The 28,000-nt window shown below is 33.3% G+C and overlaps 2 protein-coding genes across 3 annotated transcripts; both read right to left on the bottom strand.

The window, feature by feature from the left end:
- Positions 1-283: 283 nt before the first annotated feature.
- On the bottom strand, positions 284-5,361 carry LOC148602333 (uncharacterized). The gene is made up of 4 exons (XM_088551709.1): positions 5,211-5,361; positions 4,820-4,910; positions 2,454-2,610; positions 284-371 (listed from the first exon to the last, which is right to left on the bottom strand). Exons 2-4 carry the CDS (start codon positions 4,893-4,895, stop codon positions 314-316), a joined length of 291 nt encoding a protein of 96 aa, XP_088407835.1. The 5' UTR covers positions 4,896-4,910; positions 5,211-5,361; the 3' UTR covers positions 284-313.
- A 6,726-nt stretch (positions 5,362-12,087) lies between these two features.
- LOC148602334 (uncharacterized) lies at positions 12,088-27,994 on the bottom strand. 2 transcript variants are annotated; one of them, XM_088551711.1, is made up of 4 exons: positions 27,868-27,994; positions 13,831-13,919; positions 13,041-13,197; positions 12,088-12,195 (listed from the first exon to the last, which is right to left on the bottom strand). In XM_088551711.1, exons 2-4 carry the CDS (start codon positions 13,904-13,906, stop codon positions 12,138-12,140), a joined length of 291 nt encoding a protein of 96 aa, XP_088407837.1. In that variant the 5' UTR covers positions 13,907-13,919; positions 27,868-27,994; the 3' UTR covers positions 12,088-12,137. The 2 variants fall into 2 exon arrangements, with proteins under 2 accessions (XP_088407837.1, XP_088407836.1); XM_088551710.1 differs by lacking the exon at positions 27,868-27,994 and adding an exon at positions 14,971-15,051.
- Between the last annotated feature and the right edge of the window lie 6 nt (positions 27,995-28,000).

A 28,000-nucleotide genomic window follows, 5' to 3' on the forward strand; every position in this document is an offset into this window, starting at 1 on the left:
ATTTTCGCGGATTAAAAAAGGATTAGCGTTATATAGTGTTAAAAATCATTTTGACGTGAACTGTTTTTCGCGCTTTTCTGTCCACCGCGAAAATAGCAAATATTAGTAAGTTTACAGTATATGAATTATCTGTAATGCGTTGTGAAATTAATCTATGTCGTTACGTAGCTTCTAAGAATCTTATTTTTAAATGACATGTTCCCGGCTTCTAATTGATTTTGAATGTAAGTATTATCAAAGGCTGATTACATTCCTTCCGCACTTTTGAATGAGAAATTCTATGTTGCTTAAAATAGTTTTTAATAAACTATGTTTAAGAAGCTGGAGCGGATGTTGTGTGATGACCAAAACGAAGTACCAGAGATTGGAAGCTGAAATAAAAATGTAAAATTTTCTGTAGCGAAAAATCTATTAAATAGAACCTTGAATTAACAACAAAGACCCTTTATATCAGTTTCAGACGGATGGAATTTGGTTTTAGTGTATCTGTAAATTGTTTGAGATCAAATACACCTTAACCTTAATGGAAGGATTGACACGAGGGTTGTAGTTTCTACTTTTCCCCTGCTTTACTCCAATTCCCTCTTCAAAGCCAAACATGCAACATATGATAATCATATAGTACTCGATTTACATGATTTTAATATGGTATTTAAATGATAAAGTGATCCAGAGAACCAGGATTCGAGCAGAAATCAAAAGATTATACAAACACAACAACTTGCATGATAATGTGCATATTGGGCTTGGAAACCTATCATAATGATATTGTATGAATAAAACGTCATTATCGTATAATAGCAATACTAAAATCATATTAAACATACGCTTTTTTTATGCTCATTTATATGATAATCATGTGTTTTAAAGAGTAATCAAGGGAACCAAAATTCTAGCGTATATCAAAAGAATGTAAACCATGGACAATGGCCAGACGTAGAAAATAGACAAACGACAAAGAACATAAAGAAACTAAAGCAATACATGCAAGGCAACAAAAGGAAATAAGCAACTCGGGCGCCACTAAAAACTGTGAGCATGGACTAGGAACACTGGTAGGGTTAGCGTTCTCTGCTTTTCTAGAAACACCAAACCATATGATTCTCATGTGTAGCTCCTTTGATGGTGTATATTCCAAGATATTCTTACATTGTATGTTAACGACATAGAAATAATACAATAGAACATGATTACATCCTCCAGTACCACCTCTCACCCTCTATTACTCCTGAAAAACCTCCTCCTCTCAATCGCACCTTTTTTATGAATGCCTCATTTTGACCAAAACATAAAAAGTTAAGGTGCACTTTCGAGAAAGAATGAAAAACATGAAAAGTTTTAACATTAGTTTGTTACTTCTTGGCAAATTTTCAGGGACATCAGATCAGTCGATGGGTCATTTCTACATTGTTTCATCGATAACGAAACTCTTAAATCAAATAAATAGCAAGGAGAAGGGGCGATAAATGATCTTATTGGCCTAAAATTCAACTAAAAATTCATCATAAAGTGTTGAATAATTTATTTGTTAATTTGGACACCTGAATTCATCACAAATGAGAAAACATAAAAACTGATCATTCTTGTATTGAAAGGACAGAAAAGTGCTTGAAATTTACCAATATACAGATATTATGTCAAATTTTGTACTTTTTGCTCTATTTCTGGTCATATTTTTGGCAATAAAATGATGTCCACACTCAAGAAACAACTTCATATTTTAGTGAATATATTCATTATCATTTAGTTTATCATATGTGAAAATATAAAGTTGTTACTTTGGTATTGACATAGTTATCTGGATGTAGTGACATAGTTTTCTGGATGTAGATATTACCAAAATAAAAAACAACAAAATTTACACTTTGCAGTAGGTTTTTGTTTTTTCGTTTTTTGGTTTTTTTTTTTTTTTTTTTGTTGGCTAAATGATGAAAAATTATGGCACCATTATGACGTCTTTACAAGGAACTGCCACAAATTATTATTTTTCCTTATATATGTTACTGTTTTATGAGCACATTTTATGTTATTACAACAAAGTTGATATTCTTGGGCAATATTCGTAGCTTAATGCATCTACATCTTTTCACATTTGCATACAACCTCAATTATGTTCGGAAAAAGTGTAGTTTTTTTCTATTTGATTTTGTTTTTTGTTTTGTATTGTTTTTTTTGTTTTTTTTTTTGATTATTTTCGGTTATTTGTTTTTTGTTGTTTTTTTTTTCGCTTTGTTTTTGTTTTGTTCAGTTTGTTTTATTTTACTCTTTGAGATTTAGTTAAATTTAGTGTGGATTTATATAAACACTCAAACAATGAGTTGACTTCATATTTTCTGGTCATAACCTGTGATTGGCAGAGATGGAAATATTTTGTACAGTATGAATTTAACTCGTGACAAGTCAATTTCACGGCGCTAATGAGAAAAATCCAAAAAGAATAAAACACATCATACCTTTTGCATACAAGTGGGCATCCAAATTGGAGGAGATGGTCAGCTTTGATCAGAACATGACATTCAGCCTCACATGCTTGTTCTGTAGCGTCTGTACCGATAGTGTTGACTAACTGATCAACCAATGTCTTCAACTCAGTTCCTTCGAAAATTGATCCTGGAAAATGAAACAAAATGACGAATCATATTCTAATTTGGTATTACAATGAATCCTATCTGAATCAACCTGAAAACTTAACTGTGAAGTCGATTTAAATCAATTCAAATATGCCTAAAACATTGGTGGTAAACCAAACAAATGGGGAAGTACAAAGATGGGTCGGCCTAGACAGGCTTCACTCTTTACGATAGATATGAAAAAGAAACTTTTATCGCAATCGTTTACACTATACATTAATTGATAAATAAAATTGATTACTTAAGATCAGGATAAGTGTGATATTTCTCATAAGTTCAAAATCGCAATAGTTGATGTACAAAAAAATTCTAAAATGGGTTTATATTAATCAATTATTTTTTTTATTAAGGAGGTAGATCTAGGTTAAGGGACATAACTCATGAAATCAGTGGTATGTTTGTATTATATTCAATTTCACCAAAGCCTCTGAAGCTTTCCTTTGAAGCAGAATAAAATGAATTCAAGTTAATTAGGTGCTTACATGAGATTGAAGTAAAATGCTGAATACAAACGTTTCAATGAATTTTAAGAGTTGTGTCCCTTACCATAGGTCTACCTCCTTAAATTTCAATAAAAATATGTTTTAAGGTAGTAGATATTTGGCACCCCCGTAATTATTTCATTATTCAATTTTGTTAAAATTTATTCATGATAATACACTAATTGCAGCACATCTTCTGACAAAATATTAGAAATATTCACCGTTCAGATCTTGGACAATAAGGACTAAAAAACTGCACTTTATAGAAATCTAAATCATTGGCCAAATTTAAACATATCTGATATTTTGGGGTAATTTTTACAAATTATTTGAATAAACACCTAAAACTTAAGTCAAATTCATTTCAAAAAGATTAACATATTAGATTTAGCATGTATTTTTTGTTCTATGTATATTGTAGATGAGCTACTGGGCTTTTCTCTTACCAAAATAACAAGGGCAATTTCAGCAATTTGCATATATAAAAACCTCTAATGTAAAAACAATCCATTATTCATTCTTCATACAAAACTAATATCATTCGGACTATATATATACAAATCTAGAAACTAAATTTCAGAAAATTTCACCGTGTGTTACAGATACAAGATGGAGTCAAAAGGTTTGAAATATAATCAGGAATTATATATAAAAAAAAGGGTATTTTTCTCAATTGTAAAATGTTAAGCATTTATGATATGGTAAGGTTATTGGTTGTCTGTACTGTCTCATAACAGAGACTATTTCATCATTCAATTTAAATATCCCATAAAAAGGAATCTTGCTTTGCAAAAGAAGGGGTCATTTCAAACATTTTCCCATCTAATGCAAGATATATGTACCCATTTGAAACATTTAATCCATTCTTCAATGTCCTAGTTTACATAGAGCAGAGTTGCTGGAGTCTGACATAATTGTTCTAGAAGTTGAACCCGTGGATTTATTTCCCTTCAACATCGGTATCACTTTGAAGCTTGCATATAAGGAGTCATTCAAACTTCTAGTGACTAAACCCTTCCAATTTGGATTACCTCAATTACCCCGGGTCTACTACCTTAAATAACCTGTGTTCACATTATCGCAATATAATATGAAGCATTACTATTGCTGTTGAAATCATTGTTATCTTCTCGTTATAAACATTCACTCGAGAATCATGCTTATTATTTTCTCAATTTAAAGATTTGAAACAAGAACAAAACTTATAACACGCGCTTCGTCTCACCATGCGCATGCATTGAGGTATCTGTTTTGAGAGAGTAATTTGTAGTGACGTCATTCTTTTCGAATATCTAATCAATACAATTTTTATCAAGGTAATATGACATTGATTTACTTAGAATATAGGGTTATTGCATGAATACTGTATAATACTGTCCCGAGTAGAAACTTATAGTGCACGAGTTTGCGAGTACAATATACATTCTACGAGAGATAATATTCCCAAGTATTCGTGTAATAACCCTTTCATTGTGCGGTAGTATAATTTATTCTTGTTTTAAACTAACTTTTGTCACGAACAACGTCATATATTTTAACTTCACTTTCACTAGTGCAATATATCGCATGTTGACATTGCATTACTTTCTTTAAATTATATCGCTATACAATAAAAACTAATTCTACTCTAAAGAGTTTCTTTTTATGTTACCATTGCTTTGTTATCTAAAATTAAAATTGTATTGGCAATATAATAGAATTATATACCCAACAAAACACGTTTGTCGACTGGGTTGGAGAAGGCGAGTGGCAAAAGAACCAACAATACAAAGGCAACCTTCATGGTTTGTTAATTTGCCTGAAATATGAAAATTAAGTATTACATCAATTTATCGTTCATGGATTTTGAAGCATGTTGAGCCTATAAATTTTTTTTATAATTTTATTTATCTGGTTTTACAATCATAAAATAACTCAACACCCTAACGACGCAAATGGAAACTTCATTTTACTGTTATTGCACCGTTCCGTGTTAGATAAAAAAAATCATAAAAATTATAGATATTGCTTGCTATTTAAGTCGTGTGATGAAACTTTTTTTCATAAGCAGCAACGTTTATATTTTAATTGACAAAAAAATAAATATAGACAACTATACCTTCTGTAATCCTTTACAGTGAGAAGTAAAGTGATAAGGACGCGACCGTTCTCCAAATATATACCGAGATTGTAGCTTATCAAAATGTGTCACTGTAGGATCGTCCTGGTAAAAATCGTGCTGCACTTCATAACAGGATGCAAACCACGTTTGTGCTTTGTCATAGACATTCACATGAATTAAATATGAATCGAAGTATACAGAGCAAAGTTTATTTAATATGGTTTTGTTTTCTGGTATTGTTTTAATTTGTTTTGTTTTTTTTTGGGGGGGGGGAATGTGGGGGTAGGTTCTTGCATGTTTCCCTTTTGTCACGAATAACGTCGTAAATTTTTACTTTAATTTTAACCCGTATCGGGTATTACTGTTACACTTTCTAATTAAGACAAGTCATTCCCAGTAAACAATATATTAAATGTAAAAAAAATAACCTTTTTTGATATGGCTTTCACGAGTATACCACTTTGATATGGCTTTCGTGAGTCCATACCCCTTTGATATGGCTTTCAAGAGTCCATACCCCTTTTTGATAAGGCTTTCATGAGTCTATACCCCATTGATATGGCTTTCATGAGTCCATACCCCTTTAATGTGGCTTCCACGAGTCCATACCCCTTAGATATGGCTTTCAAGAGTCCATACCCCTTTTTGATAAGGCTTTCATGAGTCTATACCCCTTTGATATGGCATTCATGAGTCCATACCCCTTTGATATGGCTTCCATGAGTCCATACCCCTTTGATATGGCATTCATGAGTCCATACCCCTTTGATATGGCTTCCATGAGTCCATACCCATTTGATATGGCTTTCATGAGTCCCTATCCCTTTGATATGGGTTTCATGAGTCCATACCCCTTTGATATGGCTTTCATGAGTCCATACCCCTTTTTGAGCAATTGTCTTGTACAGCATTATCTGTATTGTCTTAAGTATTCAGAACTTTCTATTCAGCTGTGAACGTGGAGGATGTTGCAGAGTGTTTTATTTTCCTGGTTTTTTGAACAAGCGTGTCAACAAAGATTTAAATATCGGATGGCTTGAATTAAGCGAGTATTATTTTCATGCAAAGGAGAGGAATGTTTCATTTTAAAATATGTGTTGACGTGATTCCTAATCTAGATTTATTTCGGAATACATTTCAAGTGAAATAAGTGATTATTATTTTTTTCAAGGTATTCAATGTCATTAACGAAAAATATATAGATAGATCAAATATATTGTCAATTGATGTCATTCACTTACTGATTAAATATGAAGATGACCTTACCATGGTGTCAAGGGAGACGTTTATATATGCATTTGCCATAAAACATACATTTGCCTTGACCTTAAATTTATTTTATTTTTTTATTTTATTTAATTTTATTTTTGCGGGGGAGAGGGGGGCTCAAAACACTTAATTATATTAAATACAATATATTGCTATTATTGCCCATAATTAATTAAAAATAAAAATAAATATTGACAACATTGGTAATGGTGTTTGTAAGTGCATGTTTTCCAAATTAATTTGGACAGAACATTAAAAAAAACTATTCAGACGGACTGATTTGATGTCTTTATTTTCATGAAAGTGATTACGTTAGTTATATATGTACCGAAGTGACAAAAAAAGAAACCTGAAATGAATTATCTATCCGTAAAACTTGACCATATATCCTACCGGTGCACCTGGACCTTGCTCACAGTTTTTTGTTGTGTGTGTCTGTTTTCCATGCCTCGTCTATGTCATTGGATTTCACTCTTTTGATTTCCGCATTTTTTAATCATATGGCTAAGCCTCTGTGACAGGTGGCAAAGGAGTTACTATAGTTACTTTAAGGAAGTAGACCTAGGATAAGGGACACTGCCCTTACAAGTCAATTGAACGTTTGTATCCACAATTTTACATCAATCTTATGTAAGCATCAAAATAACTTGAATTTATTTAATTCTGTTTCAAATGGAAGCTTGAAAGGCTTTGGTGAAATTGAATATGATACAAGCACATCAATGATTTCAAGAGTTGTGTCCCTTACCCTAGGTCTACCTCCTTCAAGCAACTAGAATGTGGGTAGTCAAATAGTAATAAAGGAAACCAAGTTGTCCGACTTGCTCATTTACTTTTGTTACTTTGTATGTATGATTTTAGTTATTTTATGTTCTTTGTTGTGTATGTCTGTTTTCCATGTCTGGTCTGTGTCCCTGGATTATATTCTTTTGATTACTGCTATAATCTTGGTTCCCTCGATTACTCTTTAAATCAAAATTCCTCCAAATAAGAAATTCAAAGTTACATATGTATCATTTGTTGGAACGTTAAATGGTCTTAAATATAAGCCAAGTATGATAGACTGGTAGTTCCCTTCCCCCTTTCTAAATGTCTGGATCCGCCCTGTGTGTCATGGACAATGTCTGATGTTTAATTGAATGGAGGCCGAACATAAATGCGTGATGCTGGAAGGACGGCGTTTGTAAGATAATGCAAATCATATATGAAGACAACAGTCAAGGGACTTGCATTTAGGACTAGATAGCATACACGAAAAAAAAAACAGTATTTACAAGTAAGAATTTTTTTTTTTTCGATGGAAAATTTACCTTAAAATAATTTACAGCATGAAGTATGGTTTTAGACCTATTTATGCTATTTTATGACAAAGCCTATTTGTAGTCATATTTGAATGAAAATGGGTCGTAAACTCTCGATTTTTGTCATTTCATAGGTATTATGGAGAGATTCACAAACCGTAAAGCGTAATTTTCAGTCAAATTCTGTAAAAACTACGCTCAAATGGTAGAGTAAGTGGAAATAGGATTGTTGTTTGAAATTCTGTCAATGATAGGTTCCACATATTTGGTCTACTTTTATAACTATCAAGTAGGGAAAATAAACAAGAGTCTCAACGGAGCCTGAATCGCTCACCTTCTTGATTTTTGCCTTTCAAAGGCAATAAATTAAACAAGAAGTTGTTCAACAATTTTGACTAAAGACGTCTTTGATAGGACTATTACAAGATCTTTTCAACAATTGAAAGTTTCTTTTAATCTATCATAGTTTTCAAGATATTGACTGAAAACTATTTAAAAAAGTCATTTTTCCCCTTTCAAGGGCAATAACTCCAACATGGCTTAACGGATTAAAACCAATACTTGACCAGAGATAGCTTCATCATGCTGAACACTTTTACCCATGTCAGAATTCAGCTAAACCTAACGGTTTAGGAGATATATACGAAAAACTATTGTTTGACCCCTATATTCTATTTTTAATAATGGCGGCCATGTTTTTTGACGAATCATATATCCCCACATCAGTTCTATACAGGATACCCCAAGAAACATTCAGATTAAGTTTGGTTCTAATTAGTTGAGTAGTTTCAGAGGAGAAGAGTTTTGTATAATTGTTAAAGACGACGACGGACGACGACGGACGACGACGATGACGGACGCCAAGTGATGGCAATAGCTCACATGGCCTTTGGCCGGGTGAGCTAAAAATGGAAGTACTCTTATTTGTGTGTGTGGGGGGGGGGGGGGTTCTACATCAAAGATTTTGACAAATGGGGAAAATAGTATATTTAGAAAGAGACATAACCCCAAATTGTAGGTGGGATTTCGGTCTATTTTTAAAACATACTAAGTACCCACGCATAAAAATATCGAACTCAAGAGATTTCTGAAACTGCCCTGGGACGTAGAGTTGTGAAAATAAATTGTACTCTGTCCAAAATTTAGGTCATACTCTGTACTCCACGTCAGTTTTAAGTGCGTACTCAAAGTGGAGGGTTTTGCATTCCTTAGAATACGACGAACTTATTAAAAAAAAACTGCACTCGAATAATGTGTTGAATATTAAATTGTTAATTTGCAGACTTGAATCCATCAGAAGTGATAAAACATAAAGACTTCTGTTAAAGAACAAAACATTGCTTGAAGTATACCGATATTTGGATATTTTGTCCAATTTTGTACCTTTTGGTCACTTCCGGGTCAGATTTTTTGCAATTTAATGGTGTCCACACCAAATAAACAACTTCATATTTAGTGAATACATCCATCATATGTAAAAATATAAAGTTGTATCTTTTTCTAGATGAAAATATGTCGGTCAAAAACAACAAGATTTCAATTCCCAGCAGTTTTTGATAAATGACGTAAAATTGTGACACCATTATGACGTCATTACAATAAACCAATGCTAGAAAAAAATTAATATCGTTTTTCCTTATATTGTTATATTTATAAACAACGAAATTGATATTTTTAACCGATATTCATAGCTTAATGCCCTTACATCTTTTATACGGATATTTTTTAATACATCTAGCTTGTAGCCCGGGTAGTTTTACTAATAGGACATCGTAGACTGTAAGCTCTACACATAACAATTACGGGGAGCGCAGATACATATATTGTTATCAATAGTTGGTATGTGTTTTGAAAATTGCGTAAGACTGCTCGGATCCTTTAATTACCATTATAATGAACATTAATTTTGTTAAATAGATATACCACGAAAGCTCTAGTAAACATGTGGAGATGAACAGCGCCCCCTTGTACTTTTGTGTTTATAGACTATTTGACACTAACTGTTCCGATGTCCTTGTGCATGCAAATAAATTGTAAAAATGTGTTGCTATTATTATGCATCTAAAATTTAGATAATATCTATTTTAATGGTTATCGTCGAAACATTGTATTTCGGATTCATTGCCGTTTCCGCTAGATATCCAATACTTCATCACGCTATCACTCATGCGTTTAAATGTATGTCAGGCATTACTATCCAATAGTTCCATATATCAATATCACACGAATTACTTATTTAATATAGGATTTATGACAAGCCTAAAAATAACTAGAAATTGAACTCGACATTCATGAAAAATTAGTAGGAAGTACCTCTAAACCCTTTGCTTAATCAAAAAAAAACTAGATTCGTGCGGAAATTAAAAGAATATATACGATCAAAGGACAATTACAAGACATGTAAAACAGATTCGCATAAGAAACATGAAATAACCAAACTAGCACATACAAATAGACAAAAATAAATGGGCAACTCGGACTCGGACTAAACATTGGAAACATGGACCAGGTGCACCGGTAGAGTCAATACGGTACTCAAACTGAAATGAAATATCCACCCACAGGTGCCGAAGAGATGTTTCCACAAATGAACGTAAAGTTGACATAAAGGAATGAGAAATAAGTGTAGGTTAAGATATGAGGCCCACTTCAAGGTGGCCGAAGTGTCCTTTAACTCAAGTTATTTTTGGGATAGATTCGATGTATGAAATTCCCGAAACTGGGATTGTGATAGGGTAGTTTAGCGGGAAGTGACGGCCAATATGTTCCCACTGGGATGCGAACCGGTTTTTTTTTCTTGTTAGTCTTTTGTTTTGTGTTGTTTTGTTTTGTTTTTTTTTTTTTGGTTGTTTTTTTTTTTGTTTTTGTTTTTGTTTTTTGTTTTGTTTTTGTTTTGTTTTGGTTTGTTTCTTTGTTTGTTTGTATTGTTTTAGTATCATTTTTACCACTAATAATTAATACCACTACAGAACTTACCTGTGACATGTTAAGACTGAAGATCCTCTTTGACAAAGTAATCAAGGAATCAAGATTTCAGTGGAAATCCAGAGACCAGGAATAGATAGTGTAAAATATCAAAGACCATGATAGTACTACTGACTACATTAAAAGCTGGGTTCATGGACCAGTAGCACAAGTACGGTAAGAATCATTTACGTTGCTAAAAAAAATGCCGAGCTGTTAAAAAAACGACAAGCCCAGGGTAGACCTAAGTAGAGAGGGAAAGTATTAAAAGGTTTTTGTGATGCAGATGGACACACCGTAACGATTCATGAGTTCATCATGACGACTTTAAAACTTCTACAGTGTTGACTTCAATCTTGTCTCAACATAACCCTGTTCCAAAAGCCTAAGTGTAAGAATTCTAAAAAAAAAAACATCTGAGTATGGAAATAACAATTTTTTGAAAGAGTTTATAGTACATTATGCAGATCTAGCTCGGTATGGAATTTTGTGGAGTTTTGGAATCCAATACATATAGATATATGACTATCCGTCTAACTATTGAGACCAATAGATGATAGGCCGGAGAGTGCGGTAGCAGTATTTGTACTACTACTATTTTCTACGTCTACCTCCGATTGTTAGCATTAAATTAATGCATCTTGCAGAAAAAAAGACAATGTGGTTACGAAACTTCAGGTGTCAGTTTCAAAAAAAGCCTTAAGTGTAAAATTGATCGTAAGTAATGACGTCATAAACTAAAATAGCATTGTGACGTCATGATTTACGATAAATTTCACGCTTATGACTTTTTGTGAAACCGACGCAAAGTACAAAGTCTACGATTACGTAGTGATTTATTTTTTATATTCCTTAGACAATCATTCATTTACAACAAATCACTGATCAACTAGAAGAAAAAAAATGAACCACGTCCTTTGATTTCAACAGGATTGAAAAACAGACTTATTAACAAAAAAGGACCAAAACAAGATTGAACTATCAGTGGAAGAATAAGTTTGTCCCAATCACTCAGATCGTATCATTTAATGGCATATGGCCAAGGCGCATTTCATAGAACTTCTAAAATGAAAAACGAATACGAGAGTATGATATATCGTGACGTCAGAGGGTGATAAATCCTAGAGGAGGGTGATATTTCGTGACGTCGGGGTAATATATCCTAGAAGAGGGTGATACATTTTGTATATCGTGATGTCAGAGGGTGATATATCGTGACGTCGGGGATAAAATCGATCCACCAATCACTGTCCAGTGGGATCGGGGCAAGGAAAGATGTTCAAGGATTAGACTAAAATAACTTAATACCCTGTACCCAATCAGAATTTAAGATTTGTGTATAAAGTATAATATAACAAAATGTTTATTGTTATAAAGTCTGAAACGTATTTCATACAGCTGGGGCAGATGTTGAGTGGTGACCAAAACGTTGCACAAGAGTTTGGAAACTGAAAAAAATATCAATTTATGTTTTATAAATATTGTTTATAACAAAAGTTTCACAGCAGAAGACACCATATTCTAAGGCAACATTTTTATTTGGTATACTTCAAACTGTCAGTATTAGGCAGGATTAAGAGGATGTCCATGCAAAAACCAAGCAGTGGATAGCACATGGCAAATTTTGTTTTAAAGCAGTTTCACCCATTTAAAATCATGCATCCGTATCCAAAGTTGAATACCAATTTTTGATTAAATGCAACAATTACAGAAAAAATAATTACATTGAAAAGCATTGAAATTCATTGACAAAAGGGAGATAATTCTTTAAAATATAGTTGCTTATTTTAGATAACTTTCTTAGCCATCCATTGTCGATTTAATACAAACTTTATACTTTTTGTCATGCAAACATGTATGATATATACATTATATTGAGACAGAAAGTTTAGTGGAATAAAATTTACCCCGTGTCATCCATATCATAGAATTTGTCTGATCTTTTCATGGATGTCAGCCAAACCAAGAATAATTAAAAAAAGTGAAAACGGCGATTAATTTGCAGAGTTTGTTAATGCAGTTTTTACAAGGAAACATATTTATACAATTTGTTAATAAACATTTTTTAAGTAAATGTGTTGAATTACGAGATAGACCTAGGGTATGGAAAATCACTCTTGGAGTCAGTGATATGTTTGTATCAAATTCAATTTAACAAAAACCTATCAAATTTTCATTTGAAATAGAATGAAATCAGTCAATTTCACTTAGCACGGGCTAATTCTTTGCTATTGCAATTTTCTCTAATGCGACCGATAAAAATATTTTATAGTCAGGTAAATGCGAATTATACCTTTTGCATACAAGTGGGCATCCAGCTTGAAGAAGATGGTCGGCTTTGATCAAAACATGGCATTCCTGTTCACATGCTTGCTCAGTAGCATCTGTTCCTATGGTTCCCACGAGCTGGTCGACAAGTGTCTTTATCTCTGTGCCTTCGAATAATGTGTCTTCAAGAACAAAATATCAAGTTGAATTGAAAGACACTGTAAATGTTGAATTAAGATTCAGTTTAGTATTTGTGCGGATCGCATATGATATGAGATGATATGTTTGCCTAATATTGCAAATTATAACCTTTCTTGACTGAAATATACAAAATCAAGTATATGGACTTTCATATGAAATTTACACATATTTAACATAATAGGTTCAATTGATCATTACGTAAACCAACTACACATTAATGTCATATCAAGATATGTGACATTCATTTCATGTATAATAGTTTATACAACCAGGCGAAATTCCCTAAATAGGAACCATACATGTTAAAATTATACTTTTACGATCTTTTTTTTTTATTTTTTATCAGCATCGTAAACTATTTTTTTATTATTTTGTATAACATATTTTCAAATTTAGAGTGGTCTTCATCATTAGTATATAACAATTTTTGTGACAGATTAACTGATTGTTAGTTAATGTTTCGTTTGAAAATATAGTAATGTAGGCGAAAAGATGGTTTACTAAATGTAAAAACTGATCACTAATGATTGAAGAGCAAATACAAAAATAAAATAACCAACTAGAATTTAACAGTATTTTTTCATTCATGTGTAGTTTGAGGAAAGTTTACTTACCAAGAAGAAATCGTTTGTCAACGGGATTTGAAAACACAATCGGCAACAGAGCCAGTATAAAAACAGCAAACTTCATTTCGTTTATTTTACTAAAATCATAAATTATACGGCCATGAAACACCAAGCTAAATGTAAACACAACATTGATTTTTTTCTGTTTTTGTCAAAATAATAAACAAAAGTGTGGTTTCGAAAAACAATTGTCTGACCCAAAGTCAAAAAAATATACAACGAAGTTATAAGACATTGCCAAACTGGGGCATTTTTTTCTTGCCAAACTTGGTCAGTTTTTTTTTTTGTATAAGTATGATTAGTTTTAAACCAAGTGAAAAGTTTTGTTCCATTCATATCTTCTACAAATATATGAAAATACATACCATATACATCATAAAAAACGGATATTGCAAACATAACAAATGCGCCAGTGTATAACCTAAATACAAAGTCATAGATCACCAAAAGATCTTCAATAATGTAAACACTTTTAAGTTAACCATGAAAAGGCCCGTCAATGAATTGATAAAATCCCTGCTAACTGAACGATGACAATTCTTCAAAATCAAAATAAAGTAATATCACGATACAAGGACACATTAATGATAAACTTCTCCTGCTTTTGGACAATCGCATGAAACATACCATATAATTCATTCAATGATACATCTAATTCTCCTCATGGAATTTTTCAACATAAACTATATAGGCAATATAAGACATTCAATTAAAGGGCAGTCGCAATTACTGATAGCTAGCTCAGAACATATTAAAACAGGACTATACCATCAAAACACCAGCATTACAAATAATCGGTCAATTACAATTCCAGAAGACTAGATTTGAAGTACAAAAAAGGCAAATTTCGTGTAAAAACTGTATCACTGCTAAAATTTTGCGACAATCTTTTTCCAAAATTTTTTCGCAAATATTGAAATCATAAAATAAAATTTATTTTTTTCTTTAACCTACATGTAAGTAATTCGAGATTAATAACCCGTTTCCCAAGTATCTTGATATAATTAAAAAAACTAAATTCAGTGAAAATTAAATGAGCATTTTTTACATCAAGAATAAAAAATTACGATTCACAAATATTGCCTCTTATATATATATATATATCGTAATCTTTTAGTTCAACTCTACCTTATGCTAACTTAGGACTAAAAGTAGTAATGGGCTACATGATCCTAGCCTATATATCTGTTTAAGCATATCTAGTACCGTGACACCTATCTTAACCGTACTCCTTTTAGACTTTAAAATGTTTTTTTTTTTAGTTGAGACCAAGGTGTTCGGGTTACAAAGATTTAAAAACCTTTGCATCGATAAAAAAAGACTACATGTGGGTGGTTTAGACAGTTTTCTTTTGGACAATTAGTTACGATTCAGTTAAGAGAGATTTCACAGTATGTTGCGTACAGCCTTCTTGAATATTCATACCAAAGATCCTGTTGAATATTCATACCAAAGATCCTGTTGAATATTCATTATGATATGTTAGATAACATTTGTTATTTTAAATTTAACATGTTGCAGATTTTTTTTTTTTGGCATGACATAAATTTTGTCCTTATTGTTTGACTTATGATGTACCGGGATTCTCAACCTCGCATGGGAAGAATTTGGATTGACTTTACAATACCATGAGGACATAACTTTTTGTAGGTTTAGACTGGTCAGGAGCTGGCATGTCAAGAGAGCGGGATTTTAATCCCTGTCAAAGATAAAACGTTTTAAGGGATTTGCATTTACCTAAAGATTCCGATTCAAATGTCAGTGTTTAGGCTACTCAATGTCGTTTTATGCTAATAAGATGGTATTTGTTACAATTATCAAAATACCATTATTACTTTCAAAAATAACCGATCGTTACGGTATCCTTTTTTGCTCTTTCTTTCAATGTTTTCTTTCAATTTTGATGTTTATCACATTAGGTAATCGATACCACAAAAACATTCAACTGACTGCAAGAATGACAAGTTAAACAAAATGTTTTTGAGGTGTTAATTCCAAATATTTACTCAACAAAGAACAAAAAGGCAAAAGCTGCTATAGATGAACAGTAAGCTAGCTTTTTTTCCATGACAATGTATTATTAATTTGACAAATTAACGACATTCCTATAAGCTCTAAGTGAGCCCCTCCCCTTATCGATCAGTTTCTTTATTCTTATGAAGTGTAAGCTTCTCCAAACGCTTTTGAAAGGCAAGAAAGTAAAAATTCTAGAATTTTTTTATTACCTTAATATGGCCGATTGTAGTAATTTCAGTACAAAAATATATAACATGCGAGACGATCATGTTTAAGTTTACGAATTCCCTTTTCATGTCCTCTTATATGATAATACGGTATTGTTACCTGGGGGACAGACCTTAAAAAGTGAATTTTTATTGTTTTGAGAAATCTTCTGATTTATAAAAAGATAATAGGCGATTGGTTTTCATAATGGTATCTATATATCTTATGCACTGTTTTGACTACTTATTTTTCCCAATGTCAATTTTTTGACGCCTGTCAGTATTGCATTATATGATAGCAGGAAGGTTTAGCTCGCCATATAGCCTATACTCGGCGTCACATAAATAACATACTGTTAAAATTTGAATAAAAATATTTTCTACGACTTTATTGACACCAACCGTCGTTTAAATTGTCTTAAATGACTTGCTCATTCGTTTAGTCAAACAGCTTCTCAAAAACAAGTCGCTTATTAGCTTAAATCATGCGTAACAAATCTTTACGGGAAAATCCCATACTAATATCCGCCATGTTGGTTTTTACGGGACGATTTGTTTACAAACGAAGTTCGTAAGTTCCCGTCGAACTCGGTGACAATCGTCTGCTTGATCAACTTCTCGGTATTGTACGTTGTTCGCGTAAAATAAATCCGAGATATCCGAAATAACGCCGAAGTGCATTCTGGGTTCTTCGGTTTTTGGACAAACCATTTAAACGTAAACAATATCTCCTAGCAACCCGATCACTGTAAACATGGCCGACTTTTTACAATGTAAATATTGGCACCTAGAATTAAAATCTGACCGGAATTTAACGATTCAATGTTTAGGGAGAAGCCGTTTGGCTAAACGAATGAGCAAGTCATTTAAGACAATTTAAACGACGGTAGGTGTCAATAAAGTCGTAGAAAATATTTTTATTCAAATTTTAACAGAATGTTATTTATGTGATGCCGAGTATAGTTGAACTCACCATTTTCATTATCTTGACCATTGCAGTTTTCTCCTAACTTTTTGTTTTGTTTTTGCCTTTATATTGCCTGTTATTTTATGTGTTTTTGTCTTTATAATGTCATTGGTTTTGAGTACTTCTTGTATCCAATTAATTTCATCTATTTCTGGATAAGGATCTTCATATATATTTGATTCTAATGCACCTGGTAAGGGGTTACTGCTTGAAACATGTGTATAGCATATCAACATTTGTTATACATATATGATAGGTATTTTTGTATTCATATTGACCTTCCAGTTTTGACTTTTATTTTCCTTTTCACCTTTGCCTAGAGTTTATCTATTCGGTATTTGTTGCTGTTTTCTTTTATGCAATTGATAGTATAGATACATCGAAATTTGTTCAAACAGAACTGTGAATATATATCAAACCTGTCTGAATCCGACACTTTTCAAATCTTCTTCATATCAGTGTAAATGCATTTTAACCCAGTAAAACAACATACCAGGATAAATAAATCGTCCGGTCCAAATTCAGTTCAATTAAGCAGGTAGACCTAAGGTGAGCGGCACAACGTGTGTATTCGGCATTGTATATCAATCTCGTGTGAGCATCAAAAGGGCATTGTTGAAATTGAATATGATACACACATATAACTGATTTTAAGAGTTATGTCCTTTACCCTAGGTCTACCTCCTTAAGATAGGTATCATTGTATAAATATAGGAAATGGTGTAGATAAACATGCTATCAACCATTTGTTACAGAGATAATTAACTTTACCATCGCATCGATATTTTGCAACCACATCATATAATTTTCATAATGTTACACAGTACTTGCAGCTTTTCAAATGGGATAAACTTCCCACACACCTCATTCCTTTCCGATAGCCCCGGCATCTGTATACTGTTGTCCGATACGCCATACCCTATTTCCCCATACGCCATACCACATTTCCTCATACGGAAATGAAGCTAAACTGAAAGAGCACAAATGTGATTTATTTACTTCGCTGTCCCGTCTGTGGCCTCCAATATGTTGGCGAATCCAAACAACCTTTTCACAAACGTTTAAATGGACACAGGAATGATTTAACAAAAAATCCTCACTTCCAATAAGTCAACATTTCAGATTACCTAACTACGATCCTGAAGATTTCAACAAAGTGCAAATCCTAATCGTGGAACAGAATACGATCTGGAGCGATCCTACAGGTTGAAGCGGTAAGAGTTCTGGATAAAAGAACTACGTGCCGTACATCCACACGGAATAAATGAAAAAGACATTAAGTTATTCCATGCTTCTATATTTCTTTTTCTTTACAGTGTTTGTTTATGTATCTAGTTGATTGTGAAGAAGGTCATAAGTTGACAGAAACTTTTGCTCGTTTATATTCTCTAATGACATCTTTATTGTACAATCCTTTAGACTTAAATATATCTGTATCTAATTTAAATTTCCGACAAAACGAAAAAAACTATTGATGATCAATGTGTGCAGAATAAATACCCATCTCTTTTTGCCACATTGGTCAATGCCCCATTCCCCATCGCCCAAATCCCATATCACTTATATTTTATCAATTTAAATCAATCAATAACAGTTTTCTTTCTTTCGGTGAACTGTATTTAATAGAATAGCAGCCAAACGAGATTTTTTTTTCATTTTACATCCAATGTTTATTATCAGAGGTAGACGTAGAAAATAATAGCAGTGATAAGGCCTATACTGCTACCACACTCTCCAAAGAAGAGATTGTGGAAAACCATAAATCTGTGCTATCCTCTTTTGGTCTCTCTACCAGGGACGATGATTGTGATTTACCGTTTATGTACTTCTTCTTCTTCTTCTTGGGTACAAAACCACCACCTGGTGTATCCTCGTACTGGATTCCTTAACTCCACAGGAATCCATACAAACAACGCTTCATAGCTGGATCTGCAAAATGTACCACCAAACCTCTTTCAAAACTTTTAACTTCTATACTCACAACTGTCAAAGAGGATCTGCAGTCCTACCACAATACTTGTTACTCCCGAAGTGGTATTAATTCTATGTGGATCCTGGAATATTCGGAAGATCTTTTGGGGACAATCACTTCAAAACTATTATCTGAATATAATAGCATTAAAACCTATGATTTTTCAACACTGTATACTTCTATTCCCCATACTCAGTTAAAATCCCGACTTAAAAACATTATACATCGTTTTTTTTCCAAAAATGATGGTACACCTAGATACAAATATATAGTTCTTGGTAGAGATTTCTCATACTTTGTAAGAAATAATTCCAAATCATCTTCCAAATCTACAGAGGAAGATGTTTACAAAATGCTGGAATTTTTAATCGATAACATATTTGTCCAGTTTGGTGGACGTGTTTTTCAACAAACGGTCGGCATTACAATGGAAACAAATTGTGCTCCTCTACTTGCTGACCTATTCCTTCACTCTTATGAGACTGACTTTATAGCTGATCTGATCAGAAAGAAAGAATATCGTTTGGCTATATCCTTTAATCTGATTCTAATACATCGCATCTACCCCAAACAACTTGAGAAAAAGGATACTACAGACACTGTGAAGTCAGCCGCATATCTTGACCTACACTTAGAAATCGATGGTAAATGAAAACTATTGACGAACCTTTACAAACGTGATGACTTTTCATTCAATATTGTCAAATTTCCTTTCATCTGTGGCAACATCCTTTCAGCACCTGCATATGGAGTGTTCATATCACAACTCATACGTTATGCCAGAGCTTGCCGAAACTATGCAGATTTTCTGTATCGCGCTAGATCTCTAACAAATAGGCTTCTGGAACAGAGTTATGATGCTACAAGATTGAAGTTATCACTACAGAAGGTTTATGGTCGTCATCATGAACTCGTGGATCGCTATGATGTATCCATCTGCACCATGGAAACGGATTCAACGGGTCATGGTTTTCCTTTCCTCGTTTGTCTACATCGGACTTGACTTTTTATGAGCAACTCTGAGGGTGTTTCTAGAAAAGCAGAGGACGCTTATCCTACCGGTGCACCTGGTCCATGCTCCCAGTTTTTAGTTGAGTGCGAGTTGCTCCTTTTTTTCTTTTGTTACTTCGTATGTATGATTTTAGTTACTTTATGTTCTTTGTTGTGTATGTCTGGTCTTTGTGCCTGGATTACATTCTTTTGATTACAGCTATAACCTTGGTTCCCTTTATTACTCTTTCAAGTAACTGGAACAACTCATCGATTAACTCCCGGTTGTTTGTAATTTAGGTTTACATTGTTCTATCTGTTCTGAGTTTACATTTTTGCTTTTTTGTGTTGTAAATTTCGTTTATCATATTGTGACACTGCGATTTTATCTCCAGTTTGAATTCTTCTCTTAAGAGTTATCGACCCTGTCATTCGCGAAGAAGCTAAAAGTAATAAAACAAATACCGGATATTCTCAGTTTTAATATGTATCCATTTGGAACAAAATTTTCGGTTTTCGTTAAACTATGTAATTTGTTTTAGACTATTAAGAGAATTTTCTTAAGTTCTCTATTTCAAAATCGAAAATCGGCTTCTGACTTCTATGCGTACTGAGAACAATATGATTAAATTGTGAAAATGAACGTGATAAATGTTTCGTGCCGAACATTGAATTCTTGAAATAGACCACAAAATGTATTTCTTAGAGTGTACTGATATAATAAATAGGACAATTGTATGATTAGGTCTTTTCATTTCGTGATATTATCCATATGGTAATTCCCATCTTTCAATATGGGAAATATTTAGACATCGACCCTTTTTCACTTTAATTAAATGTTCCAAATTTTGGGAATTTCTTTTACTTATTCATTAAATTAAAGGAAAATAATGACTCTTTATTGTCTCCACTACTTAACAGAGCAGATTTTGAAATAAAAATATGCTTGCGGTTGCTAAAAAAATCGCGCTAAACTTCTTAAATTAGGTTTCTGGAACAGGGTTATGTTGCTACAAGATTGAAGTCATCACTACAGAGGTTTTATGGTCGTTATCATGAATTCGTGGATCGCTATGATGTATCCATCTGCACCATGAAAACTTATTTTTTCAACGTGTCATAGTTTTCCTTTCCTCTTACGTCTACCTCGGACTTGACTTTTCATGAGCAACTCGGCGGATGTTTCTAGAAAAGCAGAGGACGCTTACCCTACCAGTGCACCTGGTCCATGCTCCCAGTTTTTAATGGAGTCCGAGTTCCTCATTTACTCTTGTTACTTTGTCAGTATTATTTTAGTTACTACATGTTCTTTGTTGTGTATGTCTGTTTTCCATGTGTGGTCTTTGTCCTTGGATTATATTCTTTTGAATTCCGTTAGAATCTTGGTTCCCTTGATGACTCTTTAAAGATAAATGTAAAAGATTTTTATTTAATCAAATATGACAGCAATACAATGTTTTTTCACGAACTTGCTTGTTTATCTATCATAAATAAAAGGAGGTAGACCTAGGGTAAGGGACATAACTCTTACAAATCATTGGAACGTTTGCATTTACCATTTAACAACAATCTCATGTAAGCATCAAAGTAGCTTGGACTGATTTTATTCTGTTTCAAATGAATGCTTGAAAGACATTAGTGAAATTTAATGTGATACAAACATATCAATGATTTCATGAGTTATGTCCCTTACCCTAGGTCTACCTCCTTAAGTATCATTTTTAAAACTGTTCATAAGGGCCACATTATATAAAAAAATATACGCCAATGTCATCTGTTGATACTTTTACACATGTGATACAGTCTAAGGCAAAAAAGAGAGATGTGTTCCTATAACACTTCTGAAGCAAAATAGGGTAGGTAGGCAGATATTTTCTTTTTTTCTACTTTGTTTACATTGCGTCTATAGGAGAAACCTTCTGACTCTAATATGGCGTATTAAAAAGTGATAGTAAAAGGGTACATGATATATAGCTGAAAAAATAGGGTGGATAGGATAAAAGGAAACACAAATAATTTTTAATTTGGCCTTAAGTAGAAAGCAAGTATTCCACCGAACTTAAAACTGCAGTCCTTTTCACAAAGAGTGTGAAATTATTTGTAATTATGAGGTTATAATATTTGAACTTCTTTAATATCTTAAACTGCGACAAATTTTACATATACATTTTTTTTTTGGCTTTTATCGGTTGTATCATTATAAGAAAATTATTCAAAATATACATGCATGTTTTATATGATTGATTGATTGATTGTTGGGGTTTAACGCCTGAGCAGCAATATTTCAGCTATATTCAGGAGATCAACATGAAGTGGATGATAAAATGAACATTAAATGATGATGAAATGAAAAATGGGATGGGACACAAGCGTAACGAGGTCGACAAACTTTGATTGCCACTGGAAATAGGGAGAGGTGGGTAGAGTCGAGCAATTTAGCCTCCTGTGGTGGAGCCCTATGGTTCCTACTCCGGGAGAATACCACAGCATGTTCTTTAACGTGCGAGGATCGTGGCATCTTTCCCGACACGGTGCACCACTATGGTTTGCGGTCAGGTTTTCCGTATTATAGCCAAATACATAGGAAAATCCTTATTCAAACAAATGACACAATAAAAATTCAAAACCAAAGCTTTCGAAATAGGAAGCCAAATTCATCACTTAGATGTTCTATAATGTGAAAGACAAGGAATGACGCCTCAGTGTTAAATTGATACTTTTACAGATATCTGAATCTGATTAATTAATAATTATGTTCACACCCAAGAAAGTTCGAGTCTCGAATAATTTAATGATTCAATACTTGTTTTTTTTTAATCTCATATGAAGCTTTGTTAAACAGCCCGTCCATTTTCTCAAAGATTCTAAATATCCTTTATGGCAGAAAAAATAGAATTTAAAGATAAAGATACGAAATTTGAGTTGTAAATTAGATAATGTAATCGTTAAACTAATAAGAAGCCCATGCCTCTACAGTCATACAAAAAACTTGACAAAACTCATTGCCATTACATGATGTAAATAGTGACATTATTAATTTACAATCAACAGGTCACTTTCAACATGAACTTTCCCAGATGTAGAATGATATATTTCAATCACAACTGATAAGACTAATAATTTCATGATGAATCAGAAATGTACTAAAGTATTGTGTAACTCTTATCTCTCAGCCGAATAGTGCTTGCGTACATTGACTTTTACAATGTGGTATAAGTATGCCCTCTATCGATCCCGGCAATGCTCGGAAGCAATGATCTCGTATGACTTTTGATGCCAGAGGCTTTACCTGTACATTACCTTCTATCCTGAATATTTGTGTGGGCAGTCGAAAGATTATCTAAGCCATGACGCAGTTACATCAAGTAGATGACTTGTTCGATTTTTTAAAATACGTTAACTTCTTGTCATATTCTTAAAAGGAAACAAAATTTAATTTCCTTACTCGTAAACTTTTTCACACATTAATTGTGTAAGTGTGTCATCGAGTTGGTCTTTCACATGATGATCGCTGCAGTATAAGTTTCCATATGTTGTTACAGTAGTAACGTCTACGTCTATTCAAAAAGGTACAGTAAGGGCCATGTTTAGCCCCTATTTTACAAATGTAAAAAAGTAAATGACAAAAATACTATATTCATTATTACATGGATGACTATGTTTATAGGCCTTTTAAATTTCGACCATTTCGTCTATTTTCAATTATATGGAAGGAGAGAACCTGCCGAAAACTACAAAATTGGGAAAAGTGCATTTTAAGCCTTTTTTTCATTTGCAAAGGACTCCGTCAACATGACCCAGGAATATCTTGAATGAATTAGAGTCTTATGAAAGTCGCATTTAGAAATTATTAACAATATTTCTGAGATACACATTTTTTTCTTAAAAATGTTCACCATATTTTAATCACTGAAACACGATATGCTTATAAATGTGGTTGAACATGCTAAATCATTCATTTAACATTCTAAACAACAGAAAACATTTTTCCAATACCGTTTTCATTTTCAAGCCATGTAGGTGGCATAATATGGGTTTAATCGTACTTGGTCCCTTAAAGATTTGGTGCACGGTACTATATGATTAACGAAATGAATGCATTCCCTTAAATGCAAATCATGGGAAAAAGTCATATTAAATTGAAACAGGCACAAGAATGAACGAGATGTCGAAACTTAACACACTTAACTGAAAGTATTTGTAAGAATCAGGCAACAAAATCAGAAACATGCATGTCAAAACCCCACCAATCTGACAGTATGATTTCAATCAAGGATGCTTTCTCTATTTGAATAGACCATTATTTTATCTCTACAACACGGGATTTGATCAGATTTTTTTTCTAAAAAATGCTAAAAAATTGGTCTTCGGCAGGTTACAAGTCCATGAAATGCTCCAGAAGGTTTATGCTGCTACATGATTGAAGTTATCACTACAGATGTATTATGTATTATGGTCGCCATCATGAACTCGTGAATCGTTACAGTTTATCCATCTGCATCATGAAAACTGATTTGTCAAACGTAGTTTTCCAATCCTCTTTTGTCTACCCCTTACTTGACTTTTAATGAGCAACTAGGCGGATGTTTCTAGAAAAGCAGAGGACGCTTACCTACCGGTGCACCTGGTCCAAGTTTTCAGTAGGGTCCGAGTTTACTTTTGTTACTTTGTATTATCTTGGTTATTTTATGTTCTTTGTTGTGTATGTCTGTTTTTCATATCTGGTTTTTGTCCCTGGATTACATTTTGTTGGTTTCCGTTCGAATCTTGGTTCCCGTGATTACTTTTCCAAGAATATTCAGTAAAGCAGAAATCAAATTATGGTCGATTGAAATAACGAAGATTTTCTTGGATAAAAGCACATTATCAGGTCGATGGGTTTGTGATGTGCATGTTTCAAATTTTCCACATTTTGCTTAATTCCCACAAAAACTTGTACTTAAATACTTATTTGCTGAAAATAAGGTGGCAGAGATAAGTTACATACTTTTAGGAATGCCTTTTTCAACTTATCAATATAAAAGATAGTTCGTCTAACCTAGTAATAAAGAGAACCAAAGATATAGCGGTAATTAAAAGAATGCAATCCAGGGACAAAGACCAGACATGGAAAACAGACCTACACAAAAAAAGAACATAAAGTAACTAAAATCATACAAACAAAGTAACAAAAGCAAATGGGCAACTCGGACTCCACTAAAAACTGGGAGCATGGACCAGGTGCACCGGTAGGGTAAGCGTCCCCTGCTTCTCTAGAAACACCTGCCGAGTTGCTCATAAATGTCAAGTCCGCGGTAGACAAACGAGGAAAGGAAAAGTATGAACCTTTGAATAAATAAGTGTAGATGGATACACCATAACGATCCACGAGTTCATGATGACGACCATAAAACTTCTGTAGTGATGACTTCAATCTTGTAGCAACATAACCCTGTTCCAGAGTTCTAGCGCGATACAAAAAGTCTGTGTACTTTCGGCAAGATCTGGCATAACGTATGAGTTGTGATATGAACACTCCATACGCAGGTGCTGAAGGGATGTTGCCACAGATGAAAGGAAATTTGACAATATTGAATGAAGTCATCACGTTTGTCGTAAAATTTGGTCAATAGTTTTCATTTACCATCGATTTCTAAGTGTAGGTCAAGATATGATGCTGATTTCACAGTGTCTGTAGTATCCTTTATCTCTTTGGGGTAGATGCAATGTATCAAATCCCCGAAATTATTTAAAGATAATACGTCATCTTCATAGCGGAAACTGAGATTAAAGGATCTAGCCAAACGATATTCTTTCTTACGGGTCAGATCAGATATAAAGTCAGCCTCTTAAGAGTGAAGGAATAGGTCAGCAAGTAAAGGAGCACAATTTGTTCCAATTGGAATGCCGACCGTTTGTTGAAAAACACGTCCACCACACTGGACAAGTATGTTGTCGATTAAAAATTCCCGCATTTTGTAAACATCTTCCTCTGTATATTTGGAAGATGATTTGGAATTATTTCTTACAAAGTATGAGGAATCTCTACCAAGAACTATATATTTGTATCTAGGTGTACCATCTTTTTTGGAAAAACCACGATGTATAATGTTTTAAGTCGGAATTTTAACGCCGTATGGGGAATAGAAGTATACAGTGTTGAAAAATCAGAGGTTTTAATGCTATTACATGTGTATTTAGATAATAGTCTTGAACTAATTGTCTCCAAAAGATCTTTCGAATTTTTCAGGATCCACATTGAATTAATACCACTACGGGAGTAACAAGTGTTGTGGTAGGACTGCAGACCCTCGTTGACAGTTGTGAGTATAGAAGTTAAAAGTTTTGAAAGAGGTTTGGTGGTACATTTTGCAGATCCAGCTATGAAACGTTGTTTGTATGGATTCTTGTTTTAGAAATCCTGTACATAGACGGTAAATCACAATCATCGTCCTTGGTAGAGAGACCAAAAAGGATAGCACAGATTTATGATTTTCCACAATCTCTTCTTTGGAGAGTGTGGTAGCAGTATAGGTCTTATCACTGCTATTATTTTCTACGTCTACCTCTAATAGTAAACATTTGATGTAAAACGTTTTGCAGACAAAAACAATGTTGTTTTGGGCTTTGTCTGCTGGTACGACAACATACTTGTGTATAGTAGGCAATGTTTTTGATACATGGGAGTCTTTGAAAACTGATGTAGCTTTGGCACTTATTGACCAACTTAAAGCTCATTCGTTTCAAAATTAAAGACCTCGCGGCCTTTAAAAACTCTGACAGAGAATCAACGTCTGCTTGTTCTCGTTTTATCCATTTCCTTGCATAGTCCTCGACGGCATCCATAAGAACTTTAAAGTTATAATTCCAATTTATGGAGCGTGATTCACGGTACTTGGGACCTTCAGAAAGGATATTACGCAGAGATTCGTTTTAAATGATGGTTAAATCTCCCGAGGTGACCAGAAGGACCATATTTGAATGGAGAGTTTTTGCAAGAACGGTCAGATGGTTTAGCCTTGAAGTCCTCTCGAGGTTCTGCAATAGCCTTTTACAATTGAAAAAGTTTGATGCAATGGGTGAAGTATAGAAATATGAAATAATTGGTATGGATTTGTCTTTGAAATATGGGGGAATTTTGTTGGCAACGTTTTTGTGATGGAGGATGTTAGCAAAATTGATTGCATCCATACCTTTGTTGACAAACGGTATTGTAAGAAATGATCGTTTTCCTTCATCTTGACTTTTCACACACACTGGTTTAAGGAGTCTGTGGAAACCATTATCCAAAATGATGGCAACAAGTCTGTATAATGATGAGATGGGGTCAGAAACAGGAATGTCAAGACTTGTTTTGTAAAGGGAGTGTAGTAGAGTGACAGGTATAGAATAAAGTTTGGTTCTAGTGTGATGAAGTCCAAGAGGTTTTTGTATGAAAAGCTTTAAATTTTAAGATGCATGAAGTTACATGCGCTGTCGAGTAAGTATATGTATACCCCCACTTATACATGAAGTTGATATCGGAAAGCACCAAAACTTGCTTACAGTGTATGCCCCATCTTTACTAAGCCAAATTTTAATATTAAATTTGTAATCAATTCATCCAATGAGAGCCGCGATAATTATGGCAAAATTTGGACAGCTAGATCGACGAACAATGTAATTCCAATATACTATATAATTGGTTGTGTTTATTATTTTCCTTAATTAAGATCATTAAGATGATGACAAATTCAGTTGAAATTATTCAATATACATTCCATTATTGTTAGTCATACCTTAAAAGAATTTGTCACTGACAAAAAGCGTATATCGAGAATATAATTTAGAAACGATGAATTTGTTTTACCTTTCTTTGTCCGCATTTACCATTCGAAATATTTTACTCGACTTACGTATTCCCAGAAGATCATTGAGAATCTAAATCCTGTTCAAAATGAATGACATGACACTAGCCACTGGGAGTGTTTATTTTCAAATACAAAATCAAACAAATGCAATGCAATATTCAAAAATTTCATTTAATAA

Source organism: Perna viridis, chromosome 11, assembly GCF_037379345.1.
Source record: "Perna viridis isolate PV_CMFRI_1.1 ecotype Kerala chromosome 11, ASM3737934v1, whole genome shotgun sequence".
Classification (NCBI taxonomy): domain Eukaryota; kingdom Metazoa; phylum Mollusca; class Bivalvia; order Mytilida; family Mytilidae; genus Perna; species Perna viridis.